General features: G+C 44.3%; 2 protein-coding genes across 4 annotated transcripts in view; one reads left to right on the forward strand and one right to left on the reverse strand.

Moving 5' to 3' along the window:
* KDM1A (lysine demethylase 1A) overlaps nucleotides 1–6,403 on the reverse strand; it is a 72,847-nt gene extending 66,444 nt beyond the window's left edge. For 2 of the 3 annotated variants that reach the window (XM_007459193.1, XM_007459195.1), the window contains exon 1: nucleotides 5,896–6,403. In XM_007459193.1, coding sequence (XP_007459255.1) covers nucleotides 5,896–6,249 — 354 coding nt within the window. In that variant the 5' untranslated portion in view covers nucleotides 6,250–6,403. The remainder of the gene's footprint in view (nucleotides 1–5,895) is intronic. The other variant, XM_007459194.1, reaches the window with a different exon arrangement.
* A 4,119-nt stretch (nucleotides 6,404–10,522) lies between these two features.
* Nucleotides 10,523–12,403, forward strand: TEX46 (testis expressed 46). The gene is given in 3 exon segments (XM_007459309.1): nucleotides 10,523–10,714; nucleotides 12,201–12,272; nucleotides 12,275–12,403. Coding segments are annotated over 3 exon segments (393 nt in total).
* Nucleotides 12,404–17,980: the final 5,577 nt, after the last annotated feature.

Consider the following 17,980-nt stretch of genomic DNA (forward strand, 5'->3'; position numbering starts at 1 on the left):
AGTTGTTCTGTGGCATGTGGGATCTTCCCGGACCAGGGATCGAACCCCTGTGTCCCCCATTGGCAGGGAGATTCTCCACCACTGCACCACCCGGGAAGCCCAACAATCTTTTTTAATATTGTTTAATCCAATGTTTTCATGTAATAACTACTAACAAGGAATACACTTGGAAGAGGCTGGTCTAGAGTTCTTAGCTTTCAAGAAAAAAATGAGATCAGAAAAATACCTAGAGATAGGAGTAAGAATATCTAAGGTAGTATTTAACAACAACAGGAAAAGAACTGTGTTCCACAGAACCCTTGGATTTTGGGGGGATTTCATTTACTAATTTTAAAATGTATTTTTAACATGAGTACTCATATGTGTTAAACCAAACCATAACCCTTTAGAGATCACCAACACATGAAGTTGTACTACTTAGGTAACTCAATTTTGGGTAGACTGAAGAATAAAATTTCTTCTGCCATCTCTGTTCAACTGAGAGAGTGTCCTGAGATGGCAAGACAAGCTAAAAACAAAGGAAACAACCTTTTGCAATACCACTACTTGTCAATCAGTACAATACTTCATAAACAAAATACAGAAATTATTGAGGCTGCAACTATTATGCTTAACCTCCACTCCCAAATTTGGCTCTACCAAAACAGCCTCATTGTCTCAAAGACTGACAACTAAAATAAATGTTATAAATTTAAACTTCATATAAAACAGGCAAGTAGTATTTTATTTTGGGAGTGTGCATAAAATTATATTTTGTAAAAAAGGATTTCTCCACTTACGAAAAAGTTTAAAAACCATCTGAAAGAATTATACAAATTCTAAAAAATAAAAATTATTCTCCTGACAAAAAGAATGGATGCTATGAACATAAAGGATTGGGAATCTTTTATCCCTAAGTAAAATCCTCTGAGACTTCAGAGGTTCTACAACTACTTATAACCAAGTACAAAAAGGTGTCCCAACAGGCAGATGAGTCAGTAGGGTACTTGTTCTTACCTGTACACCCGTGACTCTCAAATTTATATCTCTAGCCTCTCCTATCTCTTCCACACCCTTGCTACAGTGATTCATTCACTTCCCAACCACCTTGAAGCTCCAGTTTTTTAACAGTTCTTCCTTGTAATTCACCTAGGGTACAAGTGCCAGATTAATTGTCCAAATACACTGTATTTTCAGATAGTTTAACAAATGAATGCCCAAACTGTCAAAACACCATATAAACTCTCTAGCTCTAACGAGTCAAATTTACCTCTAATCATTTTCTAACACACTAGTCAAAATCATCCCTAAACTCCCTAAAAGCTACTCCCACCTTTTCTGTAAATCCAATGCCTAAAACTCAAGGCCCACCTCCTCTGCAAATTACTCCCTAAGTCTTCCAAACTTACAAATATATCTTTCCCTTCTCTAAATTCTCATAGCACTTAAACTTCATAATCTAGTGCAATGCTGTCTGACAGAATTTTCTGACATAATGGAAATGTTCTGTATCTGTGCGTCCAATAGGGTAGCACTAGCCACCTGTGGCTATTGAGCACTTACCATGTGGCTATTTAGGATTAAATTAAAATTAAAAATTCAGTTCCCTCAATCTACTAGCCACATGGTAAGTGCTCAATAGCCATAGGTGGCTAGTGGCTACCATCCTGGACAGCACATATTTAGTATTTGGCTCTCTACAACCTAGATACAACTCTACTACACTACTGATCCCTCCAACTTATCTTGCTCCTAGAGGAATCTCATTTCCAATTAAATTCATTTGCCCATTGTTCCCAACATTCAGTTGTCCACTCTGGACTCCCTGTTGCTTCTCAAACCACTTTCTATTATATTCCAAGCATTTTTCACTTCCTTTTCTTCCCTAGTAGTACTTAATCACTGGGTACCTACTTACTTATGCCACACACTGCAATAAGCATTTTATTTACATTATATCTAATCCTAATAATGTTACAAGGTAGGATTTATTTTTCTGAGGAAAAGGAATCACAGGAGGATGAATTAACTCCAGAAGTCCATCCTTTTCCAGAACACTTTTAAAAATTCTGTCCTTTTTCAAGGCCCAGCTCAAGACCGCCATTCCTTAAGCTGTGTGGTGTTCCCAACGTCTCAGCCCAATTTAACAATTTCAAACCTTAAATAGTTTGCCATGTTAGCAGACATTCAGAGGTGAATTTATGCTGAAACTAATGAAACTTAAGCCTCAGGGACCCTCAATTGCATGGACTCCTTCCAATACCCTGAACCTAATTTTGATCACATAATTATATATATATTTACTTATTTATATAATTATATACATGTTTATGCATATATAATTTTTTTTAAAAAGAGGGTTCCCCCCAGGGACTTCCCTGGCACTCCAGTGGTTAAGACTTATTGCTTCCACTGCAGGGGGCATGGGTTCAATCCCTGGTTGGGGAACTAAGATACCATATGATGCACCGTGTGGCCAAAAAAAGAACAAACAAAAAAACAGTGTCCCTCCCCAAAATGAATAAGTTCCCAGTCTACAAAATATAGATATATCCCCTGCATAAACTCTTGAGGCAAGGTCTTGAAGCAAGGTCTATCTACAGTGGACTCAGCTTCCATTTTACTCCTTTATGGATACTCTAGCCCTTGAGGTCTGTTTCCTCTGGTTCCCAAGACTAGCTATGAATCCGTAGGTCAGCTTCCCCAGTTCTTTACTTCCTAGTTGCTCACCAAATAAACACGTAACCCATTTTTCTTTTGAGAGTTTCAGAGCTAATCACAAAGGAAAATTAAACATAGGAGAATTACAAAGAAGTCTTATAGCAAGCCCCAAATTAATCTAGGTTCAACACAATCCCAATCAGAATTTCAGCTGTCTTTTTGCAAAAATTGATAAACTGATCCTAAAATTTATATGGAAATGCAAGAGATACAGAATAGCCAAAACAATTTTGAAAAACAACAAACCTGGAGAACTCACACTTGCCGATTTCAAAACATATTGCCAAGCTACAGTAATCAGGACAGTGTGGTACTGGCATAAGAACAGAAATATAGATCAATGGGATAGAATTGAGAGTGGAAAAATAAACCCTTACATTTATGGTCAATCAACAAGGGTGTCTATCATTCAAAGGGGAGAGAACAGTCTTCAAGTTGTGCTGGACAAGTGGATACACACATGCAAAAGAATGCCATGTACAAAAATTAACTCCAAAATGATCACAGACCTAAATGCAAGAGCTAAAACTATAGAACTCTTAGAAGTAAACATAGGAGTAAATCTTTATGACACTGGATTAGGCAATGGTTTCTTAGATGGAACACTAGAAGCAAAAGGGAAAAAAGAAAAAATAAACTGGAAATCAAAATCTAAAACTTTTGTAATCACCGTATATACAGAACTCTAACTACTCAACAATAAAAAGACAACACAATTTAAAGATGAGCCAAAGCTATGAATAGACATTTCACCAAAAAAGATATATAAATGGCCAATAAGGACAAGAGAAGATACTCAATTCAACACTTTTAGCCTACATATTAAAACCACAATGAGATACCACTTCACACCCACTAGGATGGCTATAATAAAAAGACATTATCAACTGTCAATAAGATTAGAGAAATCGGAACTCTGAAATATTGCTGGTGGGAATGTAAAATGATGTGGCTGCTATGGAAAACTGTGTGGCAGCTCCTCTATAAATTAGAGATACCATACCACCCAGCAACTCCACTCCTAGGTATCATACCTAAGAGAACCAAAAACATGTTCACACAAAAAACTGTACACAAATGTTCACAACAGCATAATTCACAATAGCCAAAAAGTGGAGATGTCTATAAAATGATGAATGGATAAACAAAATGTGGTATATTTGTACACTGGGATATTATTTGGCCAGTGAGCTATCAGGTACTAAATGGAAGTACTACAACATGGATGAACCTTGAAAACATGCTAAAGCCAGACACAAAAGGCCACATATTATATGGTTCCATTTACATAAAATGTCCAAAAAAGGCAAATCCACAGTGACAGAAAGATTAGTGAATGCCAGGGGCTGGAGCCAAGGACGAATGAAGAGTGCCTGCTAATGGTACAGGTGTCTTTTGGGGGTGATGAAAATATCCTACAATTGACTGTAGGATATTGTGCTGGTTGTACAACTTTGTGAATATGCTAATAATCACTGAATTACATACTCAAAAATGGTAAATTTTATGGTATGTGAATTATCTCAATAAACCTGTTTTTTAAAAAAATATCTGAGGGACTTCCCTGGTGGTACAGTGGTTAAGACTCCGTGCTCCCAATGCAGGGGGCCTGGGTTGGATCCCTGCTCAGGGAATTAGATCCCACATGCATGCCTCAACTAAGAGTTTGCATGCCACAACTAAGGAGCCTGTGTGCTGCAACTAAACAGCTGGCAAGCCACAACTAAGGAGCCCGTGTGCAGCAACTAAGAGACCCAGCATGCAGGTATGCATGCATGCATAAATAAGAGACACCTTATTCTCTTAAAAAAAAAAAAAAAATCTTATCATCTGGTTTCTGGCCAAATTTTCTATCCAAATAGTTAAATCAAAACCCAGTTGGGCTTCTGCCCTCTATTTCATTTCAGAGAACTGGGAGTTGCCAACCTATGGGTTGGTTAAACCACCCCTCCCCCCCAACAAAGACTTCCCTCCTTTATACTTGGAGCAAAGTATTCTTGGAGAGAGATCTCTCAAAACTGGGCAATTCAATCTGAAGGCTCTCAATCTGGGCAATACTCAAGAAGCTCCTCATACACACTGACTTGGTATATCCACTTAAATTATATAGAGATAGAAAACTTGTAATATGCATAAATTACATAATTTAAAATATTTAGTTGCTTAAAATTATACGTACATATACTTCCAGTTTTTTCAACTGTACCATGAAATCTCCAGAAAAGGGCCACGTCTAAAGTCTGTGCCCTACTACTGCCCCAGTGTCCTGCTCACTGTTGGTGTCACATGTGGTCCTTTGTTTCAGAGGCTGATGATACCTTATCACATTGTAAGTGCAGAGCTTACATTCCAGTTCCACCACTTACTTAGTTTTGCAACTCTGGGCAAGTTGCTTAAACTGTATGCCTCAGCTTACTCATTCCTGAAATGGGGGCTAGCAAAACCTGCCAGTTGGTGTTTAGCAAAAATAAAAAGTTGGTGATGCTTTGAACACAGCATCTGGCACCCAGAGATGTGAGTCTGTATATACTGTCCTATGACAAAGCCTTTTCTTGCCGTATATTTACACCTTGACTAATTGATATTAACCCTCTTTATCAGCTTCCTCATTTGTAAAACTCTACATCAAAAGATCGTTGATAGGATAAAAGGACAAAGAGCAAAACTCTCTAGCACACAGCAAAGGGCTCAAAAAAAAAAGTTCCTTTTTTTCGGTCTTCAAGGCTAAGGCAATTTCTTTAGCATCACGCTACAGCCTCAATGTGCTCCCAGCCGAAACACATAAATATTGCTGAGCAGCTTCCAGACACATCTGTGGACAAACAAATGATGTATGTCTCCAGCAAGGCCAACCATAACTCCACGTCAGGGAGCCATTTTTCTCAGTCAAGAAAATAAAAAGGTGTACGAGATGTAAATGAGTAAATACCCCTCCCCGAGATCCCCCTTTCCCAGGACTGCCCGGTCCCGGCATGAAGACGCATTCACTACAGGCAAAGACCTTCCCTTCTCCCACCTCACCCGGCCAGCTAGTGGAGAGGTGGGTGGAGGTCGGTGACTGGGGAGGTCGGGGGGGGCATGGGGCTCAAGGCCCAAGACCGGGGCTCGCGGGGGTGGGGGGTAATGCGGGCTGGACAACCTCGGGGAAGCTTGGCATCGGGATCTGCGGTTCTAGGGCGGGGGGTCGGGCCTCACCTTCGCCCGCTTGCGCCGACTGGTCCGTCGCCCCTCCGGAGTCTCTGCGATTCCCGTTTCCATGGGGGTCGCAGACCCAGGCACGACGGCAGGCCCAGCTTGAGGCCCGGCGGACCCCGGCGGCTCAGCCAGGCCCCCTGGGGGCGAGGCCCGCGGGGGCTCCTTCTTGCGGGGAGTGCGCTCCCCGGCCGCCCCCGGCCCGGCTTCGGCAGGGCCGGACAGGCCCGCGGGCGGCGCGGCCACCTCAGAGCCGTTCTCCGAGCCGCCCGCTGCCCCGGCACCGGCCTCTGACCCGGCCGCCGCCGCCGCTGCCGCCGCCGCCGCCGCGGCTGCTGCCTTCTTCCCAGACAACATCTCGGGCCGCCTGGCTGCGGACGGCCGTAAGGGCCTCTCGGTCTGTCGGTCCGTGAGTCCGGAGTCGCCTCGCTTCACTTCACACAGTACCCTCGCTGCCAACCGCCGTCGCGTCTGCACGCGCTAAGCGCGCTCCGCGCGCTCCCGCCGCGCCCGAACAATGAAGCCCGAGACGCCCACGGCCCCGCCCTCCCCGCTGCCATAGAGCGGCGTCATCGAGGCTAGAGCGGCGCCATGGCAAATTGCACGAAGCTTTCCTAGAGCGTCTCCTTAGCCGTCGGGGTCGGTCCCAGCACGGTCCCCATTCTAGGGCTTCTGGGCCAGACTGTACCTCCGAGAGCAACCATTTCCTCCAGGGACTTGCGTGTATTCATAAATTCATTCGTTCATTCACTCATTCATTCATTCACCTACTCATTCGTCAGTTCAACCAATATTTATTAATGCTTACTACGTGACAAAGGTTTAATTATGAAATTCTTGCTCTCAAAGAGTTTACAGGGGAAAACACTGATATGTAACTGGTAGATCATCGTATTTACTATTCATAATTGTCCTGCTTCGACTGGGGAAATCTTGGAGAGCAAATGAGTTTCGAGGTAATAAAATTGGCAAAAGTTAGGAAATCCAGATATGAGTCCAAACGGGATTGCCATTGCCTCCGAGGCTTTGTTCATGCTCTGTCTTCTGTCTGACCTCCTCCCCATTTGCACTTCCTCACCCGCACCTCCTCCCACGCCTATGCTCCCATCCCCCCATACATGACGGCTTTCCACTCCAGGTTAATTCTTTCTAATGTCGCTGATGGTGGTGGCGGTTTATTCTTTTAATACCTCCAGGAATCCTTCACTGACCCAACACTGGAACAGGCCTTGTGTTCTTCAAGCTTATTTCCTCTAGAACTCAGAGCTGTAATCGCTTTTTTACAAGTTTGTGTCTTCAAAGTATAATTCTCAAAAAATACTTCCATTTATACATGAAGTTCAAGAACTGGTAAAACTAATCTCTAGTGATAGAATCCAATCAGTGGTTGCCGGGGATGAGGGTGGGGGTTGACTTCAAAAGAGCAGGAAAGGACTTGCTGGGGGGTGATGGAAATGTTTTCTGTCTTGACTGGGGCGTGTATACATTAGTCAAAACTCATTGAACTACACACGTAAAATAGGTGTATTTTATTTTATGTCGATTTTACATCAAAGAAGTTGAATTTTTTTTTTAAACTAAGCTAACAGAAAAAAAAGAGACAAGTTCAGGAAAACTAAAAGCTATAACAGAAAGAAAGTGTAATCATAATACAACACATGGTTCAGCTGTGAACTACACTGACATGTCTATAATAACATAAGCAATGAATATTGTTTTAACCAAAGGGATAGAATTATATGGGGAGAATGGAAGAAAGAGAAAGTCTGTGGAGGAGAGGGGTGAGAGGGGTTTACAGAAGAGGGGACAAAGTGGGAATGGAGGTGGTTCTACATTGGACCTAAATGCCCAGATTCCATCATGAAAAGAATATATAATTTCAAAATTGAGAAATTCAGAAATAACAGTATAAGCATACTACTCAGATATATCAAGAAAAATACCAGGAGAAATAACTAAAAGAGTTGAAATTGGTTGTTTGAGTCGTAGAATGTGAGGGTGGGAAGGGATGAGATAAGAGATGGAAACTTGTTTGTTTTAAACCCTGTAGTTCTATCTGACTGGCTTGCATGTTTAGTAGTTTGATAAAATTCAAAATTAGATTAAAAAAATATGCATATCCTTTGACCCAGCAATTCCACTTTCAGGAAAACATTCTAGAGAAATGTTTAAGTATGTGTACAAAGATTTAACTTTAAAGTGTTGGGCTTCCCTGGTGGTGCAAGTCGTTAAGAATCCACCTGCCAATGCAGGGGACATGGGTTCAAGCCCTGGTCTGGGAAGATACCACATGCCGCGGAGCAACTAAGCCCGTATGCCACAACTACTGGGCTTGCACTCTAGAACTCGCGAGCCACAACTGCTGAGCCCATGTGCCACAACTACTAAAGCCCGCACGCCTAGAGCCTGTGCTCTGCAACAAGAGAAGCCGCCTTAAGGAGAGGCCTGTGCACCGCAACGAAGAGTAGCCTCGTCTGCTCGCTACCACTAAAAAGAAAGCCCTCATGCAGCAACGAAGACCCAAGGCAGCCCAAAATAAATAGATAAATAAATTTATTTTTTTTAAAAAGTGTTTATCTCAGGTTCCTAAGGCCCAACAAGTGACAACTAATTGAATATATTAGAATAATATAATCATTAAAATTTACATTTGAACATAAAGAACTCCCATACAAAATAGTGAGCACATGTCAAAGATTTATTTAATTCATTCTTTGTTTTTTTAACTTTAAAAAAAAATTAATTGATTTATTTTTGGCTGCGTTGAGTGTTGTTGCTGCACACGGGCTTTCTCTAGTTACAGCGCAGGGGCTACTCTTCATTGCAGTGGCCTCTCTTGTTGCAGAGCACGGGCTCTAGGCACCCGGGCTTCAGCAGTTTTGGCACGTGGGCTCAGGAGTTGTGGCTTGTGGGCTCTAGAGAGCAGGCTCAGTAGTTGTGGTGCATGGGCTTAGTTGCTCCACGGCATGTGGGATCTTCCCGGACCAGGGATCGAACCCGTGTCCCCTGCATTGCCAGGTGGATTCTTAACTACTGCACTACCAAGGAAGTCCCTTAACTCGTTCTTGAGAGAACAGCAGGATGATAAAGATGGGTCAAAGGAAAATATGAGAAACTGATAATATAGTCACTGGTCAGTGGAACACAGAATGCTGGAATAAGACTGCAAAGCTGAGTAAGAAAAAAAATCATGTCCTACAAGGCCATAAAACTGTAAACTTTGAGGTTATCTTTTCTGTCAGACAGAATTCATTTGCATCTATTTGCAAACAAAAATCATTTGCAACTTACCCATTTTTTTCCCAGAAATAACTAATTCATTAAAAAATTTAATTCACTTTAAATTAATTTTTTAAATTGTAGTAAAATTCATATAGAATAAAATTTACCATCTTAACCGTTTTTAAGTGTACAGTTCACTAGTGTTAAGTCCGTTCACATGGTTCTGCAAACAATCTCAAGAACCCCTTTTGGGGCTTCCCTGGTGGGGCAGTGGCTGAGAGTCCGCCTGCCGATGCAGGGGACACAGGTTCGTGCCCCAGTCCGGGAAGATCCCACATGCTGCAGAGCAGCTGGGCCCATGAGCCATGGCCGCTGAGCCTGCGCGTCTGGAGCCTGTGCTCCGCAATGGGAGAGGCCACAACAGTGAGAGGCCCGCGTCACAGGAGAAAAAAAAAAAAAAAAAAAAGAACCCTTTTCATCTTGTAAAACTCTGTACCCACTAGACAACAACTCATCATTCCCCTCTGCTCCCAGCCCTTGCCAACCACCATTCTACTTTCTGTCTCTATAAATTTGACCGCACTAGATAGCTCATATAAGTGAATCAAATAGCTTTTGCTTTTTGCTTATTTCACTTAGCATAATGTCGTCAAAGTTCATCCATGTTGTAACGTGGCAGAATTTCCTTCCTTTTTAAGGCTAATCCCACTGTATGTATATACAACATTTCGCTTATCCATTTATCTGCTGATGGATTTTGGGGTTGCTTCCACCTTTTGGCTATTGTGAATAATACTGCTATGAATGTGGGTGTACAAGTATCTCTTCAAGACCCTGCTTTCAATTTTTGGCGTATACCCAAGTGAAATTGGAGCAACTTTTCCATCTGACTTTACAGAGTCAGGACCCTAATCAATATTAAATATTAAACCCAATAAAATTTCATTCCCCTAAAGCATCAGGTGACAAACAAGTGGGCCAGTTAGACAATATCCTAATATGACTGTGAAAGAGCTTGCAGAAATCTTTTTGCCTTATTTCCAAGTTTTGGATAATTTTTCTTTGCTGTCTCCCTCTCTACAAGGGTAGAGGCTCTGTACTGCTGGCCATTTTATCCCCAGCGACTAGGCCCAGAAGTATTGTTGAATGACTGAGGTATCATGAAAGCCTACATCATTTGGCTGTTGTGAGAATGTCATGAGATGATGCTTGTGAACTGCCTGTCAAAGTCTGGCACATAGTGGCTGCTTAAGACCTAGGAGTAGTTAATATTATTGTTATGTGGCAGCTGGGGGTGGGGGCCGGTTATGACTCAGAGGAGGGGGCAGCCATGACTCCTGTCATGGAGGGCAATTGTCCTAGATGGGAGACAGGCAGGGCCTTGGGGCCTGGGTGCTTCCAAGCCACAATGCTGGGGGAGCTAATGTCTCTTTTTAGGAATCTCCACGGGACACTTGCTTCCTCAGGCACCATAGGAGCACTGATGGCTTGGCTGATCAACTATAAGCCAGCCTTGTTTGGGTTCCTATTACTTCTGCTGTTGCTTAGCAACTGGCTGGTCAAGTATGAACTCAAGCCCACACCCCCAGAGCCCCAGCAGGTGAGCAAGAGGGACCTTAGCTTCAGCTGAGAGTGATGGGATAGTCGCAGATAGATTGGGGGGTGGGAAGACAGAGAAAGTGTCAGGACAATGCGGCAAGACTAAGGAATCCGACTCTGGTCTAAGACCTTGCTCTGCAGCTCCCTCTTGGGTGATAGAGGACAAAGCACTTCCTTCACAAAGTTTCAGTCGCCTCAGCTGAAGAATAGGGCCCATCCCAGACTCTTCTATTTCATGTTTGATGACAACATGGTTTGACAACAGTAACAAGTGCTTTAAAGTGGGAAAAATTAAAATGGTTAAATTTAAAAACATGTATAACGTAGATAAATCTCTAAAACTGAATGATGAAGACAGCAGAAATGTACCTAGATTATGACATCTTTTATGTAAAGTTAAAAAACATGCAAAACAATATCCTGCCTAGTTTATGGATGCCGATGTATAGTGAAAGTACATTAAGGCAGGATTTCTCAGCCTCTGCACCATTGACATTTGGGGCTGGATAAGTCTTTGTGATGAGAGACTGTCCTGTGCAATGCTGGATTTTTGGCAGCATCCCTAGCCTCTACCCACAAGATTCCAATAGCACTCCTCACCCCTATTGTGGCAACCAAATATTTCTCCAGACATTGCCAAATGTCCCCAGGGGAGGGCAAAATAGCCTCCCACTTAGAACTGGTATAAAGTGGTGTAAAGAAATGCATGGAAAAAATAAATACCACATTCAGGATTGCAGTTGAGATAAGGTTCAGGGAGGGAGGGGAACACTCTAGGAGCAGAATCCACAGAGGACTTCAGTTACCGTTGTGATAATTTAGGGATCATGGGTATTTGTTGTAATATTTACTTTTTTTGCATGTCTGAAATATTTAGTTCTTAAATGGTTTTAAAGACTAGGAATTTGTAGCTGAATGCTAAAAAAAAAAATTGTGTCCTTACCAACTGCATGCAGTGGTGGGGGAGGGAGCAGATAAAGATGACAGAGATAAGAGCATTTCATGAGACCACTGAGACTTGGAGATTTTATGAGGCCTGACTAAACTCTCAGAGAGGCATGTTGAGAAAAGCACAAGCTCTGGAGACACATATATTTGGGTTAAGGGTTTTAAGTCCTCGGTGGGTGCAGATTAGCCGGCCGTTTCACTTATTCCTGTGAACCAAAGGCAGCTCTGCATCCTGGGAGTTTGGGGGCTTTCATGCAGGCTGGGTGATGCTGAGAAAGGGACCTTCCCTCACTGGGCCCCATTCTCTCACCCACAAGATGTGGCAAAGAGGCTCTCCTTAGATGCTGGTCATGAAATTGATTGAGATGATTGTAACTCAGCTGACATGGGAAAGGATTATCACTATTAACCAACATTTCCTCTTTTCGTGGTGATGGGGAGTTTAGGAAGAGAAGACAAAGACTTGTGAGGCCAAACCCAAGAGCAACTGCCTGAACACAAAAGAAGTGGAAAGGCTGCACACCTGCTTTGCCCTCCAGGACAAGATCCTTGAACGGCTTATGTTCAGTGAAATGAAGCTGAAGGTCTTAGAAAATCAGATGTTCATCGTATGGAATGGAATCGAATGAATCACCACAAGCGGTCAAGCCGGCAGCGGACTTTTCCAGCAGGGAAACACAGAATGAGGAGACGGGAATCTATGTTCTCCATCATCTCTGACTGCACTTCCAATTCCCCCTAATGAGGTCCCAGAGACTGCGGTGGGCTAGCCTCTTCTGTTGTTACCTTTCCTCAGTAAAGCCCAGTCAGAGACTATTGAATTTTCTTAGTAAATCACACTGGAGAGGAGGAATAGAGGCTGAAATTTGTTGCCTCTTGAAAAGAAGTTTGTACTCACCAGGTCAGCCACATAGCACCCTATGACACAACCTGATGGGAGCTCTTGAACACAGCCCTTCCTCTCTTTCAGTTGGACCACCTTGACCTTGGTCCAGGGCCCTCTACCTGTTCACTTGAGTCTTTCAACAGCCTCCCCAGTGCTGTCCCAGCCTCCAGTCTCCCCCTCTCCCTGCACTCAGAGGCCACAAGCAAGCCCTGCCAAGAACAGCTCTGAGCATGATCATTGCCTATTCTTGAGCCAACGTCTTGCCGTGATTGACAGACTAAAAGCCACACTCCTCACCATGGTGTTCAGGCCCCCCATGATCTGACCCCCTTCCCATCCTTATTCCCCCATTATTCTCCCTCACCTGCTTTTTACCCTATACCAGAGTATCCTAAACATCAGTCAGTAGTGTACCACCTTTGTGATTTTTGCCATAGCTGTGAACCACCTGAATGCGTAACTAAATATTGTCCCTTTAAATCAACTATATTTTCCTTAATAAATTTATCTGTAAAGGAAAATAATAATAAAAATAAATAATTTATCTGTAAGTTAAAAAAAAAAACAGTATCATTGTTTGAAATAGAACCTAACAGTCAAAATAAAGACAGTGAAAACAAAACGATGTTGTGAAGTTCCAACCAGAGCTTGGTTGCCCACTTGAAGATCTGAATCTGTAAAATTTGGGTTAAAAAGGGAGATTAATGAGTGTTAGTGTTTGCAAGATATGCCAGCACTCAGCTGAGACTTTTCTCCATTAAGGAGAATTGAGAAGGAAGTCTCTGCCTCGCTGTGGAATCCAGTGTGGCTTAATGCCTTATTGGTGTCCCACTTAAAATCATCTCTCTTAGCAAAAGTCTCGTGCGCTCTCATCAAATTAGGTGATCAGCCATCCCCCAAATGCAGCCACATCTTTGCTCACATGGTTTCTTCCCCTGGAATCCCTTATCTTCCCCTTTCTGCTGTTACAATTCTTTGCTTCTTTCAAAGCCACCACCTCCGGAAAGCTTCCCTCAGCCCAGCTGTAAAGAGTCTCTTTTCTTAGTGGTCTCCCAGCATTTTATCTGTAATTCTGTGATAGAATGTATGACGATCTGCTGGGATTTGGTTTGTAAATGTTTCTATACTCCCTCCCCACTCTCCAACTAGATTATAGACTCTTTGAGGGCAAGCACAGCATCTTTTTTTTTAAATAAATAAATTTATTTATTTTTGGCTGCGTTGGGTCTTTGTTGCTGCGCGCAGGCTTTCTCTAGTTGTGGTGAGCAGGGGCTGCTGTTTGTTGCAGTGCATGTGCTTCTCATTGCGGTGGCTTCTCTTGTTGTGCAGCACGGGCTCTACGTGCACGGGCTTCATTAGTTGTGGCACACAGGCTCAGTAGTTTTGGTGCATGGGGTTAGTTGCTCCGTGGCATGGGGGATCTTCCCAGACCAGGGCTTGAACCCGTGTCCCCTGCATTGGCAAGCGGATTCTTAACTACTGTGCCACCAGGGAAACCCAAACACAGCATCTTGTTCATCTCTATATCCCCCTCATAGCACCTAACACAGTGGCTCGTATACAGTCAGCGCTCAATAAATAACATCTATGACTGTCAATCACAGTCTTATATGTCCTGACATTTTCTCTGCCCTTTCATTTTATGATGATTTTTCTATATCCTATTTTGTTTAGAGCAGGATACCTGGAGCTAAACTCCCTGGCTTTAGATCCCAACTCTATCAGCTCTTAGCTGTGTGATCTTGGATGATGAATAAACTGAGTGCTGTACCTCAGTTTCCTCAACTATAAAATGGCCTTATCAATTGCTGTGAGGATTTGATGAGTTACGACACTTCTTCAGGTCTTTGCTCAAATGATCCCTTCCTAGTGAGGACTCCTGTGACTGCCCTATCTAAAATCGCAACCCTCCCTTGTGTGTTGTATCTTCTACTCGCCATCCAGGCCCACTCTCCATCCTTCTGCCTTTTCTGCCAGGGGGCCAACCTGCATCATCAGGTTCCTTTACCCTGTGGCTTCCTGTTGAGTTTGGCCGACAGGGATCCCTGGCAGAGGATGAGAGGGAAGGAGGAGGTTGGGATGCTTATGCCTCTTGTGGGGTTGCCTTGGGCTGGTTTAAGGCTGGCTGGGTCATCACAGAGGAGGCTCTCTCCACAAGACCTTCTTCCAGTTCCCTTTTGGCCCAAGGGCAGTAGCATTGCCCCAGTTACCAGTCCAGGGGTACTGCACAACACTTGTGGGTTCCCTATAGCCTGCCCACACCTTTGTAAATAGTCCCTTTTACACAGCTTCATGGGCCGTTGCTAATGGTCTTGCTGTATGGCCAGGCCTTTGGACCACCCAAAACGGGACCACTAGGAGCATGCCCATATGGTAACCCCTGCTGTGGAGATGGATACAACAATTCAGCCACAAACTCGATCTATATGTGACATATGAATGAGCCTACAGTAAGGCACTGCATCTTGAAGAGAGCATCTGAAATGAAAAAGCTGATTAAGACTATGTGGCCATCATAACCACTTTAGTTCACTAGATGCACGCCTGGACCTATCACAACAGTGAAACTACCATGGCGGTTTGAGGGAGTCCAGTGAGGACTCATTTGACCTATGAAGTCACTGGTGCTCATGGAATGTGTATTACTTGCCAGGAAAGTTGGCCTGTGGCTCAAGGTGGCTCAAAGTGGCACAATGACCTTTGGATCTGACTAGTTCACAATTGCCATGGATTCTGACTACCATGAACATGTTTAGGTACATGGGGTGACTGTTCTCTTCCACCAAGCAGGTGAACCTAGACTCGTAAGGCTCTGATGAGCATCTTTTTCATGTGCTGGAATTCCCAGGTATGATATAATATGATGATGGAATTATCTTTACGGCACTGCCCTCCACCTGTCCACGTGGAATTTGCTTGCTCTTCCACACTTGCCACCTGCAGGTGGTGGATACAAATGAGACTTGGCATGGTTGGCTCAAGGAGCAATTACCTTAGCCACTCCCTCATCCTCTGTGGGCACCTAAGAGGGGAACAAGTCGCTCTGATGTGTCAGGCAGTATGGTGACTCCTGGGTTCCTATGGAAGTAAATGTTCTGAGAAAGGACAGATCAACTAGCTCATCCCAGGCACACGACAGATCCCAGCAAATCTAGCAAGAACATAGGCAAGCAATCTCAGGAAATAGACTGGGGTGGAGGGGTAAATAACCTCTCTCCTTTTCTTCCAGATCTGAACAGGCAATGCTAAACAGCCTTGAGAAGCTGCTCAGGCCAGGGCCCGTGGCATGAACCTGTCACAGTACTGAATATACCATTCCTACCCCCTCCCACCATGCCCAGCTATGGGAGACCTTACTGGCATCTCACTCTCTGACAATGGCAAGGACATTGCTCCCAGCTGCTGTGCCTTGGGCCTTCACAATCACGTTCTCATCCTCTTCATGGATAATGTTGAGGCCAGCTGGAAGAATATTGAGCAGTGCGCTTTGTAACCCCAAAACTGCTTTGTATTCTAGATATAGGTCCTTCCTTGCTTTCTCCTTGGACATAATGCCACCTGCATATCAACCTTCATAATAACCCAAGATCTGTGGGCAAGGCAACATTCCCAGCACCAGCCTCTGGTACCATTGACAAGACACTCCTGGGTATTAAGTACATGGGTTTCCCTACTTTATGCAGGTTTTCCTCCCCTAAATAGGTGGAACCATAGAAAGGAAATTACTATGGGCATAGCCAGGGTTCTCACTGTCAAGGTTATCATGAATCCTTAGCTCAGGATATAACCACATAGCTTTGGACTATTTGCTGGCCAACCAGGGGAATAACCATACTCACTGGCCAATATCTCCTGCTGCTTCTGGGTTAACACCTTCAGACAAGTCAAGAAGCTCATGCAGCTCCTGTAGGAGCAAGTCCAATGCCTGCAGACCACTCCTCCATCTGAACCTGGGGCTCTCTCCCCAGGCTTCGCACAGACTCCATGGCCAGGTGGCTCAGGCCTCCACAATGGGCTTTGTACTATTACTCCAGGCCTCCCTCTAGCATTAATGTCTCCTCCAGCATTGCCAACACCATTGGAAGTACCTTATAAGCTCAGCTGATTTCTCCCCTTGTTGATTTCTATGCCCGTTTGGCAGGCTTATATTTCAGGAGCCCCTAGATCGGGGGTGGACCTTGGAAAAACAATTTGGACTTTACTGGAAGACCCTGGGTACTCACTCCAGGTTCCTAGCAGTGAGATAGCAGGTGGGCTCCAGAGGGGCCTCCCTTCCCAAAGCAGAAATGATTCCACATGGTCTCTATTTCCCCTGGGGTCTCCAGGGGCCCTCAGCACTGCAAACAATTCCCCTGGTACCTGAGCTCAGACCAAGTCTTCTTTACTAGCAAGACTAACCTCACATTTGCCAAAAAAAAGTAGTGAAGGGAATGAGGGGTCCCTCTCCTGGAGCACATTCCAGGATGTTTCCAGCTATGCCCTGGCCCCCATATCTCTCTCCACATGATGACAAGAGGTTGGATGGACAACCCAATGCCTCATTCAATGGCTGACCCTCTGCCAACAAGTTTTTCTAGTAAAGCCCCATTTGCACCTGTGCTGCGTGATTTTGTGATATTCACCTTCACCCAGTACTTAGTACTTCACCCAGTACTCTCCTGGGTCAGTACTCACCCAGTACTGACCTCAGGGCTCAGTCCTCAGATCCCTTCTTTACTCCTTCTCACTCCCTTGGTAATGGCTTTAAATATCATCTACTGTTACATGTCAATGATTTTCTAAATTGTGTCTTTGTTACAGACCTCTACGTCCCAGACTCAAATGTGCAACTGCCTACTTTCACACCTTCACTCAAAATCCATACAGTCAATCCTGAACTCTGTCCCTCCGCTCAAACCCCCTCCCACGTGCAGGTTTCCCATCTCACAGTAAAAGTCAATTCCCAGCTTCCAGTTGCTCAGGCCAAAAAGTTTGGAGCTGATCCCCACTCCTCTCTTCTTCTCTCATAACCAGCTCTAATTTATTGGCAAGTCCTATTGGCTCTTCCTTCGCAGCATATGCGGAATCTGGATATTCTCCCTGCCTGGGTGCACCAGGCCACCACCATCTCTCAGCTGAACAAGGCCCTGATCTCCCTGCCCCCACCCTTGCCCTCTACTCTGCTCTCAACACCGAAGCTGGAGCGCTCCTTTAAAAATGTGTTATGTCAGGGCTTCCCTGGTGGCGCAGTGGTTGAGAGTCCACCTGCCGATGCAGGGGACGCGGGTTCGTGCCCCGGTCTGGGAAGATCCCACATGCTGCGGAGCGGCTGGGCCCGTGAGCCATGGCCGCTGAGTCTGCGCGATCGGAGCCTGTGCTCCGCAACGGGAGAGACCACAACAGTGAGAGGCCCGCGTACCGCAGAAAAAAAAAAAAAAAAAAAAAAGGGTTAAG

This window comes from Lipotes vexillifer, unplaced genomic scaffold (genome assembly GCF_000442215.2).
Source record: "Lipotes vexillifer unplaced genomic scaffold, Lipotes_vexillifer_v1.1 scaffold496, whole genome shotgun sequence".
Classification (NCBI taxonomy): domain Eukaryota; kingdom Metazoa; phylum Chordata; class Mammalia; order Artiodactyla; family Lipotidae; genus Lipotes; species Lipotes vexillifer.